Source organism: Myodes glareolus, chromosome 22, assembly GCF_982192425.1.
Source record: "Myodes glareolus chromosome 22, mMyoGla1.1, whole genome shotgun sequence".
In the NCBI taxonomy this organism is placed as follows: Eukaryota; Metazoa; Chordata; class Mammalia; order Rodentia; family Cricetidae; genus Myodes; species Myodes glareolus.
This window is the reverse complement of record NC_142047.1, coordinates 48,783,864-48,797,251: the sequence shown is the minus strand read 5'-3', so window position 1 is coordinate 48,797,251 and position 13,388 is coordinate 48,783,864. Positions and strand designations below refer to the sequence as shown.

Sequence of the window (13,388 nt, the reverse complement as noted above, 5' to 3'; positions counted from 1 at the left end):
TGTCTTTATGCAGCTTTGACATCTAGCCAAGGGGCACCTCCCGGAATACAATGTCAGTTAAAAATAAAACTAAGGGCACCAGCCCTGCCCTGCAGCAGTCTGCTTCTGAGGACACTAGGGGACTCAGAGCTACCACTTAGGGACTTGCTGTAAGGAGGACACAGCCAAGGGGGGTACAGGTACCATGTGACACAACCCAGGACAGTGTAGGCCCCGAACTAAAACTAGCCTCCATTGTATTTGCACTTACCTGCCTGATGTGGACCCCTGTGAGGCCTGAGGTGCCTCCTGCTCTTACTGGGTGAGATCTGGGGACCCTGTACCCTTTTGAATTAAACATTAAATGACATTTTTTTTTAAAAAAAGACTTTATAAGTTCAAGACAAGACTGGGCTCTATAGAAAGTCTGACTAGCCTGGGCTACATAGAGACTCTGAGGCCAGCCTGGGCTATATCCAGAAGAATCCCAGCTGATCCTCCATGTTCCCAAAGGCAACCTGTGGAGCAGCCTTGAGCAAGAGTGTGTGCGACCCTGGCAACCACCCACCTCTGCAGAAAGTCGGGGCCAGGATCCCTTCGCAGTCTCTCAAGCCATCTGGGAGAGGTGTGACCACAGCGAAGGCAGCCCCCATGCACTGGTGTGATCCAGCCTGCTCGTCACTGGGCAACTGGAGCTGGAGACACTGGAGGTGCGGGGGGCGGGGGGAGGAGATCCTGATACAGAAAAGCCAAGGGCTCACTGGACAGAACTTTATTTCTCTTGTCTGCCACTCTCCTGACCCAGGAACGGGAACCGCTTTTGAAAGCACACCAGAAATCTCAGTTAGGGCAATCTGATTCCAGGTTGAAGAAGCTCCATTTGGACTTCATTAAACAAACAAGAGGATCAGTGTTAGTTCTTAGTACTGAAATCCTGGCGGACACCAGGAGTGGTTCGACCCAGGGCTTCAGGCAACCCCATCAGTATCAAACAAGCTCATTTTCGCTTCATCTTCTCCCTGTCTTTCTGGGTATATTACCTTCACCCCTAGGCTTTCCTCCTGACTACAAGGCGGCTGCACCAGCTCCAAATTTTACCCTTTCCTTCCACCAGGCCCTGAAGAGTGGAAGCTCCCTTTATCCTAGAATCCCAGGCAAGTCTTCTCTGACCACACACAGCCTAAACCTGGCTACTGTGGCACCAATTGGTTCATGAGGCTTTAGGCTCATCCAGGAGCAGAAGGTAGGCTCAGTCACACCCCTGACAACGGGGACAGTGACATCTCGGGAAAATGAGAGGGCTGCTGTTGTAATGAGAGAGTCGCTTGTTGGTTCTTGGCTGCTTAGCCCCAAAATAATCACACAGAAACCATATTATTTAAATCACTGCTTGGCCCATTAGCTCTAACTTCTTATTGACTAACTCTTACATATTAATTTAACCTATTTTCATTAATCTGTGTATAGCCACGTGGCAGTGGCTTACTGGGTAAAGTTCCCAGTATCTGTCTCTGGCGCCGGCTCCATGGCTTCTTTCCGACTCTGCCCTTCTTTCTCCCAGCATTCACTTTAAGTTTTCCCCGCATAGCTCTGTTCCCCTATAACTCTGCTATAGGCCCAAAGCAGTTCCTTTATTAACCAAGGTGTTCACAGCATACAGAGGGTCATCCCACATCAGGCTGCTCCACAAGAGAGGGGAAGAGTATGGAGTGGTATCCATGGGTGAGGAACACAGTGCCCACCAGGGATGCTGGGCTCCATGCCTTCACATGTAATCACTAGTTAATCTCACGACAGCCTCCTCCTGCTTTGTGAGAAAACTGAGGCACAAGGAGTTGAGGTAGAAATCCCAAGGTCATCAGATGGATTAGGGAATGAAGTCCAGCTTGCTTGACTCCAGTCTCTCGGCTCCTTACTGAGCCCCAGAGTCCCCTCCATCACATGTGTACCCCAGATGGTCCCCTCGCCATGGACACAGAGTCAGCGTCTAATTTCGTATGATGGACTGCAGAGCTAAGACTGCTTCTAACAATAACCAGTGTCTAGGGATGCAGCTCAATTGCTAGTTTGCCTGATGAGTATAAAGCCTGGGTTTGATTTCCCAGGACTGTGGGGACTATGTGTGGCGGTATATGACTGCAACCCCAGCACTAGGAGGCAGAGGCAGGAGAATCACCCCAAGTTTGAAGTCAGCCAGGAATATAGAGTGAGACCCTGCCCTAAAAAAACCAAAAACAAAACAACCCACAAAAACAAGATATCTGCCCAGGAATGAAAATTTAAGTTGACACAAAGTCCTGGTACAGATGCTTAAGCACTTTCTTCATAATTTCTGAGATGTCCTTTAGCAGGGAGTGGACACACACTGGTCCATGCTGGATGGAACACTCCATTCAGTACTTTGACATGGAGCTAGGGGTGGAGTTCTGGGAAGTCTACCTCTGCCTAGCTCTATTGTGAACTGGGGTCTCTTACTTGACTTGGCACTGACTGATTCCACTAGGCTGGAGTCCTGGGGATTTCCCTGCGTCTGCCTCCCCAGCACTGCGAGTGTTTTGCATATGGAGCTCTGTCCCAGCCCCACGGAGTCCTGTTTAGAACAGGTTCTGGTCTCACCCAGACACACTTCTGTGAAGAGAACCTACAAAGCTAGTTTTCTACTCACAGTTTGTCTGTGCCACACAGCACCCCCACCCCCAGTCCCAGTGCAGGAAACAATGACACGAACGGCCTCCCCTCCAGGACTGATGGCAGACACAAAGAAGCATTCAAGAGCCAGGAACAGGCCCATCTGCTCCTGGCTGAATCCCACTATCAGCTTGTAGCCAGGACCTCTGGGATTCACTTTCCCTTCCCTCGTTGGGACCCTGACAACTAGAAAGGCAGACCAGAGCCTTGGTCCCCCAAGTCCATGCTTCTACTATGTGCACACTCAGCCGCTGGAGTGAAGATGGAACCCAGAGACGGCACAGTGCAGAGACTACTGAGGTCCAGAAAAGTTCCCACAGGCCAGGCCTGCAGGAAGAGGGCTGGAAGCTGAAGGCACCCGAGAAGCCTTGCAGGAGTGTGCCAGGATATGCTGCATCAGCTCCCAATTTAAATATGCTGCTGACAGCAAAACTTCACCCAGGGGGATCAGGCCAAGAAGACTTCAACAGACTCCATCCCCCTGAGACGATAGAGTCGAGAGAAGGGAGCTGGGCAGATGGCTGTGGAGGGAAGGATCGGCAGGCCCATAGGTACAGCCAGAGGACGACAAGTACTTCTTGGCAGATCACAGCAGAGTTAATGTCATTTTGAATAACTTGTTTACTCAGTGATTATGTGATTAATGGGTCCTGCAGGCTCAGGGACATAAAACCGAAGCACAGTGGCTGATCCTGGCCACCGTCACCGCCGCGGTAAGAATAGTCAATCAACTTAAGTTGTCTCCTGGGGTAAATAGTGGGCAGTAAGTGGGCTAATGAATAGATGTGGGGTTTCTAGAACCCTCCCCTCTGGAAAATTATAAGCATGAGAAATGATTTCAAAAGCGACATGATAAAGGCTACCAGCTTCCTTGTGTCCCTTCTCTCAGCAAGGGGCCTTTGTGCTTCTGAGGACTCAGCTCTCCTCCATGGTAGCCCTTCCTATTCTTCTGCCTGTTCTATGACCTTTCCTTGCCCCATGGCCCTGGCTCTGTGACCTCTTCAAGCAGATGTGACTGGCAGGGGATGCTGATCTCCACAGCAGCCGGGAGCTGCAGAGCAAAGGCAGGGACAGCTGAGCCACGAGGAAACTAGCAATGACCTCCCCTGGTCCTCTTCTTCTAAGTCAGCAAAATAGGACTCAGAGAGGCTGAGTAATGGAATCTATGCATTAGATACACATGGATTTTCTACTATGGGTATTTTGATCTGCCGCCACTTGACTGCAGATGTGTGACCTGTGGACAAAGGGATTGGCGTCTCTCTCTGCAAGTCTACTAGTATAAACACAGGCTCAGCGACCAGCCTGGTCCTGAATAACAGCCCTGGCAGAAGTCATCTGTGTCCGTTAATGGTCAACAGAGAAACAGGACAAGAGGCCAACAGGACACACAGTCTCAGGGTTGTTGGAATGGGCAACACTGTTGTGGAGGCTGGGGAATCATCTAATTGGCTATCTGAATGCCTGGGCTGCTCCGTTTAACCCTAAAGCCCAGGAACCATGGGCTCAGGAACCAAAACACTTGTGCCCACGTCTGAGAAGAGTGCCATTCTGTCATGTACCACACATGTCCCTCTTCACCCACCCCGAGTCAAATGCCGGTTCCCAGAACTGCTTTAGATGCCCAGGATGTGTGCACCCCTTAGCCATTAGTGTTCCCACAGAACACTAGATATCAACACCACCCTTGACCAACTGCACTAGGACCCTCCATGACAGTACTCTGACCCAGGACCAGGAGAGGAGGGGGATGTGGAATGGGGGTATGGGACCAACACCAGCTCCCCAAACTTCAAAGCTGCAGCTCTCCTACCCAGGGTGGCAAGGCCCCTGGTTTGCTGATGCAGCATCTTCAGGCATATTTGCAGTGTGCGCCATCCTCCTTCTGCATCCACCGTGGCACCCTGGAGGTGAGGGAGGAAGCAGCATTCACCCTGCAACCGAAAAGTGCTGGTTTCTCCACAGTGGGCAGGGGGCTTCTGCAGCCAAGTGTCCCAGAAGAAGGACTCCTGGTGTCTGCTGCCACCCTGCACCCTTCAACATGGGCACTTAACCCACAGAACACAAGAGATGCCTCTGACTAGATGACAGGACCCATGTGTTCCTAGTTCCCTGCCTAAGCCTTGAAAGGGAAGGGATTCAGGCCTCACAGGCAAGAAAATGCTCCCACCCTGCCCTCCTGCCCTAGCATTTGGGCCCTACCAAGTCTGGTTTCGGGTGTGCAAACTGGATGACGAATTATGACAGAAAGTTCTGGAAGGCAGGGTCTAAGTGAGTACCCACCTGTGGTGGCATGAAAGGCGCCCCACAATGACCCACTACGTCAATACACCCAAACAACAGACCACAAGAAATCATTTCTTTATTCAAACTAGACATACAAGAACTTCCATTCTTCAACTATTGGGTGTTTTAGGGCCCCCCCCCGACCAATTAGCCTTGCCCTCACCCACCATGCTCTCCACCTCCCCTTGCTAGGCCCCCAGTACGTTGTCCCACTGAAGAGGTCCAAGTCCACTTGGGTCCTTTTCCCTCGAAGTCTGATCAGTGCCTGAATTTACCCACCAGTGGCTTTGAGGGCCAGGCCCCCAGCCCCTGCATGTCCAAAAGGAGAGAGAGCTGCTGACGAGCTTCCCTGTAGGGCACAGCCTGGGGACAGGGAGGAGACAGGGTGAGTGAGGTATCTGTTGAGAGGGTTGAGGGGAGAGGAAAGGGTTGGAGAGAAGAGACGTCCACCTTGGCAGCCTCATAGGTCTTCAGAGACAGGAGTTCGGGCTTCTCCAGAGCGCTGGCGACCTGGCGGAATGCGGCAAGAAAGGCCGCTTTGCAGAGGCGTGAGGGCGACCCCGTGCTGGCCCTGAGAAAGGACACACAGGAGTCACTGGGAAAGAGCAGGTAGGCCTACCCACGCCATTCACACACTCTCCCACTCAGGGTCTGTATTACCAGAGTCACAGGAGGCCCCAGTTACCGCGGTGCTCTTGCCCTGTGAGTCAGGGGACGGGGTTCCCTAGCCATGAGCTCCCTGCTAAGGCTCAGTCCCACAGGGCCCTCCTCACTCAGTCTTCACGCGTCCGGTGGCCACATCAACAACTTCGATGTCAGGATCCCCCAGGCTCCAGTTGAGGCTCAAACCACGGCAGGTGCTGGGCACCGGGTCAGAGGGGCCCACCAGGGGCCCAGCAAACAGGTGCAAGGTGGTACGGACATACGGAGAGGGAAGACAGGACCCCAAGTCACTGTCCAGTTTAGGCCGGGAATGAATGGCCCTGTTCAGAGTTGGGGGGTCATGGCAGGGGTCAGCTGTGGGCAGAAAGCACAGGACATGGCCTGAGTCACCACATCCTCCGCACCACCCAGAGTCCGTTCTCTGCCCTAGCACTTTGTGCCCCTTACCTAGGACAAGACTGGTGGCATAGAGTGGAGGTAGGAAGTGGGCCAGCAGCCCACCGCCCAGCCCAAGGACGGCCCAACGTGCCAGCTTGTCACTGGCAGAGAGGCAGCCCACATGGGTATCGCGGAGGGCAGGAGCCACATAGGATACAGGTTTCAGCTGCCCACAGACATGGGCCTGCAGGCGGAAGGCTGGTCTGTGCAGGACACTGTCTTCTGAGGACAGTGGGAGGCTGTGACGGGGAGAGGAAGGAGGCAGAAGCCTAGAATTAGGACACTCTTTACACCCCAATTCCCCCGCAATGAAACCAAGGGACTCCCAACCTAGGACACTTACTAGATATCGTGGGCTGCCCCTTTGGGGGTGTTGCTCACATACAGGTGCAGGAAGACCCCGGGCTTGAGGGCGAAGGGGGGCCCGGGCCCAGGTTGGGGAGCCAGCACTGACCGCTCCTTGCCCTTAGGACCCCCCTGTGTGGCCATCAGGAGCTGTCTGAAGAAGAACCTGGGAGTGACAGCCAGGGCGTGGGGTAGGATAATGACCCTAGGCAGCCTGCCCGCTGCAGAACCACCTGACCGCTCTGCTCCTCACCTCAGCAGGGCCCTGCGGGCAATGACCAAACCATGACAGTCGTGGAGCCTTCGACCTGAGAACTCCAGCCAGCCAGCACAGCTGCTGCTGCCTGTGCCCAGTGCCACCAGCTCGTAGGTCTCTTTGGAGTGACCATTGGTGCTTTGGACCTCTGTGCAGGAAGGGACAGAAAACTTAGGCCAGGATCCTGTGCTTGTTGGCAGAGCTGGGGTGGGGGCAGGGCAATTCCTACCCCTCTCCAGGATGACTGCTGCCACTGTCCCCTTACAGGTCTGGTACGGTGAGCTGTCACTCAGCAGGCGTTCCAAGCCGGCACTGACCACAGCTGCACAGCGCTGCTCATGGGTCAGGATACTCTCTGCACAATAACCAGAGGACAGTGCAGGACCCACAAGCCATGCGTCCCCCACTTTTCCCTCTTTCCTGAGAGCAGACACCAGGGTTCGAGCCAAGGGCCTACCTACCTATGCTGAGAGAGGTGAGCAGACACTGGCGGGGTGTCACAGGGGGCTCTGAAAAAGACAAGAGCAGCTAGTTGCATGGGTGCTGGATCTTATCCTTTGGGAAGCCAAAAAGAGGAGGCAAAGTCTCCACCAGCAGCTGCTCTTGTGCTCTCTGGCTCCAGTGTGGACCATCAGGGCAGAGGTGACACCTTTCTAGAACCATGCTGATGCCCAGATGTGACTGTAGATCCATATATGCCTCTCACGCCACATCACACATACACCCCACACACCCCAACCCCACACATCTCCAACCTCCACCATATACACACCCCACATACACACTGTACCATATACACCCCATCATACACCCCCACAAACATACCACAACACCCTGCCTACACTCCAAGCCCCAACCATATACCCCCCACATACACATCCCAACAGCCAACATCACACTTCAACCCCCCACCACAGTCACACACCCCCCACAACACCCCCCCCCCACACACACACACCATGCACCCAGTTGGGCCTTGGCTACCTGGTTTTTCCAGATGCTTCCGGATGTACTGAAGGGCAGAGAGCGCTGCCTGCTGTTTGGCTTCCAACTTGCTTCTCCCTGTTCCGGCAGGACAGACCAACCCATCCAGTTCTGCACACACGGAGAATGAGGAGCTCGTACCTGGGGAAGAAATCTTGAGGAAGGAGGAGTCTTCTGGCCTTCAGCCCCAGCTCAGCCATTTCTAGTAGGGATTTATCAACCTTAGCCTCCTCCTCTCGACACCTGACAACAGATGACAACCAGATCAATAAAGAGGTACTAGCACACTAAGGGGACTCTTCAGACAGCAGGTGGTGGATGTCTCTCCATGATATCCCCATTGCTAACTCAACCTGGCTTTCACAGGGCTTTCTGGAACAAGCATGGAAGGATTGGCACTTTGTGGGAGGTAGGATAGGACCTAGGAGGACGTTCTCCCATCCCATATGGAACAGCCACCAGACTCGGCCTTTTATTTTTCTCCACCAGGGACCCTCCTCTTAAAAGATCTTTCTGTTCAACACTATCATCTCAGGTGTAATAGCCCAAGAGCAGGTTAAAAAAAAAAATCTCATCTGATCCAAGGATAAGAGCACACTTAAGTTCCTTCAGGTGTGTGCAGCCCTTTGGGAAAGTAGCACTCCCCATGAGGAAGGCGCAGTCTCCGACACCGGCAACTGTGCCGGCACGAAACTGGCCCTTTTCACCTGGGGTAGCCAATGGAGATGTTTGCTTAGCTGTAGCCTTGAAGGCATCATATTGTTGAAGCTCTTTGCCTTGCTCCTTTGTACGGACCATACTGCATTAATTAGTAGCTCCTTCACCCTCTAACAAACACACTTGCCCCAGGTCCCACCTGTAGTCTGGTCCTCCAGGAAGGTCAGAGAGATGCCTAGGTTAGCCACGCACTGGGTGAGCAGGGCCACCGCCTGGCCTGGGGATGGGTCCTTGGGCAGAAGGCTGAGTACCTGGGCAGCCATAGGGAAGACGCCTGTGGGCCCTGCGCGCAGGACCGAGTCCCCCGGGGCCTTACGGGCCTCCCCGCGGGCCTCCTGCTCATTAGCCACCCCAGGCTCAGGGGTCTCAGGTGCCTCGTTCCCAGCCTCCGCGGGCTCCTGGCCTCCGGAGGGCTTCCAGGGTCCAGGACTGATCTGCAGCGACGCTGCCAGTCGAGGCTTCCTGCGCCCACCCTCGTCCACGCTCGCCATGGCCCGACCAGTACTCGTGCTGCGCCCTTTTTCACGTGGGGGCACGTGGCACGGAGCTGATCATAAACTCCGCCTCTGCCTGGAGCCGCCAATGACAGACTGCGGCGCTGTGATGGATGCTGCGATTAGCCAATGGAGAAGCCTGTTTCTAAGCGCTGCAGCTTGGACCTCCTACCCGCCACCCGCCAACTTGCCACACGAGGGCAGGTCTCGTGAGGGCTCGCACCATCAGCCTCTGCTCTTGACGCGTGGGAGTGGAAGGCTGAGGGTTTGCAGACTTACCACCCAGGCCACAACCTGTCCTTGCCCCCTCCCAGAAACGGGAATCCTTGTTCCTTGTACAGCCTGGATTGGAGCCTTAAAACTTCTGCTGGACCTTCTTGAAGTCAAACAGAAGTGTGAGCTAGCCCCAGATTAGCCCTTGCCCATCTCCACCTCCCAGAAGGGACTTGCGTTTGGGCTGGAAAATATCAAAAGATGTCAGTTATTTAAAACGAGTGGGAGAGGGCTGGCAATGCCCAGCAGGCATTTGCCTCTAAGTCCAGGGACCTGAGTTCAATTCCCAGGGGCCCACATGTTGAACCCAAAGACTCAGTTTGCCAGAAATTCACTGTGATCTCCACACACCTACCATGACATGTTCACTCACACACATACACACAAATGGAACTTTAAGTGAGGGGATTAAATAGAAGCAGGATGGAAAAAATAAAATGAAGGCAGAGGTGTGGGCAATTTACATAGTATCAGCTTTGGAAAGTGATGTCAATGGCTTAGAACTACATAAACATTTGACCAGGTTAGACATTGCAGGCTTGTGTGGTTTTCTGTTTGTTTGGAGACAGAATTTCTCTGTGATACGGTCCTTGCTATTCTGGAACTCACTCTATAGACCGGGCTGGCCTCAAATTCACTGAGATCCTCTTGCCTCTGTCTCTTAAGTGCTGGTGTGTACCACCACCACCCACCTAATCCATTGACTTTAAAAGAATATAGCTTGGATTACCCAGGCCAGCCCAGTGTAGCCACAACCATCCTTACTGGGAGAGAATTGTAGAGAGTATCATGAAGAGTCAAGCAGCCATTGTTAGCTTGAAGGTGGAGGGGACATGTGCCGTGAAATGCAGGAAGGTTCCAGAATCTGGAAAAGACAAAGCACAGGGCTCTCCCCCTTCTCCAGAAGCCCCTGCTCACAAGGTGGCTTGGGCCCAGTTGGGTCCGTGTTGGACCCCTGACCTCTGGAATTGTAAGGAATTGTATTGTGTTAAGATTCTCTGTGACAGCTGGGGCCCGGGGAACTGACTCGTGTGATCTTCAGGCTTTGTGTAGGCCTACACAGCTGATCCCAGCACTCAGAGGATTGAGGCCACCTGCGCTATACTGTAGGGCCTTGTCTCAAAATGAAGAGTCTGCAGTGTTTTTTTGCATATATGCACCCTAAAATAATTTTTAAACAATTCTGTAGCTCCAATTCTTAATCCCAAAGTTGTTGGCAAAATGCCTTGTTTTTTTTTTTATTATGTTATAATCACTCTTTTAAATCTGTGTCACCTAAACTATAGCAACACTGCCTTAGGTCATTTCACTTATGAAGAATGCATATTCAGATGACCTCATTGGCAAGGCTGTGCTTCAGGGGCAAACCAGTCCGCCAAGCCAGACTCGCATTCTCTCCGGAGCAGTCTGATGTCAGTTTTCAATTTGAGAAAGTGTGCAGACACTGCCCTGAGAGAACCACCTCATCTTTCTTCCCTTGTCTGACTCAGAGTTTGAGACATGTTGGGGGTTGTGCCAGACAGACGAATTCCGCCCGTGTCTTCTGATTTCTGTTTCTAAGTTTGAGAAATAAGAAAGCTGTGACCTAACCAATCGGTCAATGCGTCCATGAAATGGAGCAACAGGACTGATGGGATTTTCTTTCTTTCTTTTTTTTGAGAAGACTTGTGAAACTATAACATACCTGCAGAAGACGGTACAGACCGCGCATGCTGAATAGGCCCACGTATCATGGAATGCAGTATCAGTGTGTTAGTAATCAGGCGTCAGTACTGGCCTGGCCTTGGGGTCCTGATAAGATATGTCCTCAGCTGCAGCCACTAAGAGCACCCATGTGCACATTCACTACGTTCCCTTTTAAAATGTGGGTCTTGCCAGGTGGTGATGGCGCATGCCTTTAATCCCAGCACTTCGGAGGCAGAAGCAGGCAGATCTCTGTGAGTTCGGGGCCAGTCTACAAGAGCTAGTTCCAGGACAGGTTCTAAACCTACAAAGAAACCCTGTCTAGAAAAACAAAAACCAAAACCAACCAAACAAAAACAGTAGGCCTTGCCCACCTCCCATGTCTTTCTCCCTCCATTCCTCCCCTCCCCCTCCTCTCCCTCTCCCTCCCCCTCTAATTCTCTGCTTCTCTGTCTGCCTCTCTCTGTGTATCTATCTCTCTCCCCTCTTCTGCTGCTTCTGTCCCCAGAGGCTGCCCCCCCCCGCCTTTCTCCTTTTTATGTTCCCTTTCCCCTAATAAAAGACCCCCTCCACATGAGTTCTGTCGTAGGGCATCTTTCTCTCTCACACCCCGTTTTTAAAAACTATAATAGTATGACCATTTCCATCTTGAGGAGACCAGTTGTGATCACTTACATGCGACCCTCCCTAGATCAAGCCTGTTAAAGAGCCCTCATAGAAAGAGGCCCTCTTCTGACATTGTAGCCCTTCCCTCCCCTCTTATCCCAGCTGCACATAATCCTGCCCAGCTGCAGAGGGTCTTGGCAGGTGCTGGAGTGTCTATAGTCGATGGACGGATGACTAAAGGGTGGGGGGCTCCTATCTATGTGTCTATGCTTCAGTGGGGCTTTCGGGTAGCACGGCTGTTTAGGGGATCATTCACACACCTATAAATAACTCCAGTGAACTCACTGGTTCACTGAGCTGAACTTCAAGAGGATAATTTCTTTGGGCCTCCACTGCCTTCTTTATTGATGTGAATGGGTACAGACTCTTGGGGAGTGACCCACACCCCATGAGCGGCACTCAGTGAAGACACAGATCCCCCATCTCACGAAGCCCTTCCTCTTCCTCGTTCTCCTATTCTCCTCTCTCTCTCCTTTCTCTCTCTCTCTCTCTCTCTCTCTGGTTTTTCGGGCAGGGTTTCTCTGTAGCTAGCCTCGAACTCACAGAGATCCGTCTGCCTCTGCCTCCTGAGTGCTGGGATTAAAGGCGTGCGCCACCATCGCCCAGCCTATTCCAGCCTTCTCCCAGGGCCTCCTGCAGGGCACCCGCTGGCTCCTGGCTCCTTCCAGTTTGGCACCTGTTCTAGGGCAGCTCTCCATGAGGGACGGTACTGACTGTGCCCGTGAAAGGGAAGGTGGAAAGGGGCCATCTCATTCCAGGCACCTTCCAAACACAAACTGATAGCTGGGAGTTGACAATCCGCAAATTGATTAAAAAAAAAACAACAACAAAACAGGGCCTCATGTATTCCATTCTGGCCTCCCAACTTGTTAAGTAGCCAAGAATGACCTTGAACGTCTGGTCCTCCTGCCTCTTCTGCAGATTGCAGGAATTACAGGTATGGGCTACCACTCGCTGAAGTGGTGCTGGAACTCGAACCCCAGGGCTTTGTGCATGCTAAGCCATCATCCTCCCAACTGAGCTACCACCTCCCCACACCCCTTGCAAATTGGTAATTCTTTTTTGTTGCTGCTGTGTTTATTATTATTTTTTTTTGAGACAGGGTTTCTCTGTATAGCCCTGGTTGCTGTCCTCACTGGCTTTGTAGACCAGGCTGGCCTCAAACTCAGAGATCTGTCTGCCTCTGTCTTCCGTTGCTAGGATTAAAAGTGTGTGCCCGCACCTACCTGGTGCAAACTGACCCTGTAAAGCTGTGGCTCTCGGAGTGTGGGCTGTGGGTCAGCAGTGCTATCCCAGACCCACTAAGCTAAAAACTCCAGTGGGCCCAGCCAACTGTTTTAGCATGTCTCCAGGTGGCTCTGGTGTACACTTAAGCTGCAAGGAGAATGATGCTAGTTTTTGACTGGCCAGTGGTGTTAAAGCCACACGCGGGGAATTCCTGTATTACCTGGGAGTGGGAAAGACGTTGCCTCAAGCTCAGCCCTCACCTCTCTGACTTGGAGAAGAGATGATAGCTTACTCTTCAGATAAACATAAATGAGCACGGCCCCACGTGATGACTAAAATTGGTCGTCAACTGAATATTTGGAATTAATTGAGACCCAAACTGCTCGGCACTCCTGTGAGGGATTTTCTTAATCAGATTATTTGAGGAAGGGAGATCTACCCTAAATCTGGGCCACGCCTCCTGGCAACAGTCCAGATAAAAGGATGTGGAAAAAAAAGAAACTTTGATTTTTTTGCCTGCTCGCCCTCACTATCTCTGGCAAGACCACTTATTTATCTATGCCATTGCTGAGACATTCCTTTGCCAGCATTTGAACCAACTTCTTTGGGATTCCAGCAGAGAGTGACCACCAGCCCTCCAGGAATCAACCAGGACTCCAGCACCAGGTTGGGATTGCTGAGACATCCAG

General features: G+C 52.4%; 1 protein-coding gene across 1 annotated transcript; it reads right to left on the bottom strand.

Annotated features, from left to right (window-relative positions):
- Nucleotides 1–5,012: 5,012 nt before the first annotated feature.
- On the bottom strand, nt 5,013–8,875 carry Adad2 (adenosine deaminase domain containing 2). The gene is made up of 10 exons (XM_048437010.3): nt 8,496–8,875; nt 7,640–7,780; nt 7,117–7,164; nt 6,885–7,010; nt 6,653–6,803; nt 6,398–6,565; nt 6,064–6,293; nt 5,727–5,970; nt 5,404–5,524; nt 5,013–5,316 (listed from the first exon to the last, which is right to left on the bottom strand). Exons 1-10 carry the CDS (start codon nt 8,845–8,847, stop codon nt 5,212–5,214), a joined length of 1,686 nt encoding a protein of 561 aa, XP_048292967.3. The 5' UTR covers nt 8,848–8,875; the 3' UTR covers nt 5,013–5,211.
- Nucleotides 8,876–13,388: the final 4,513 nt, after the last annotated feature.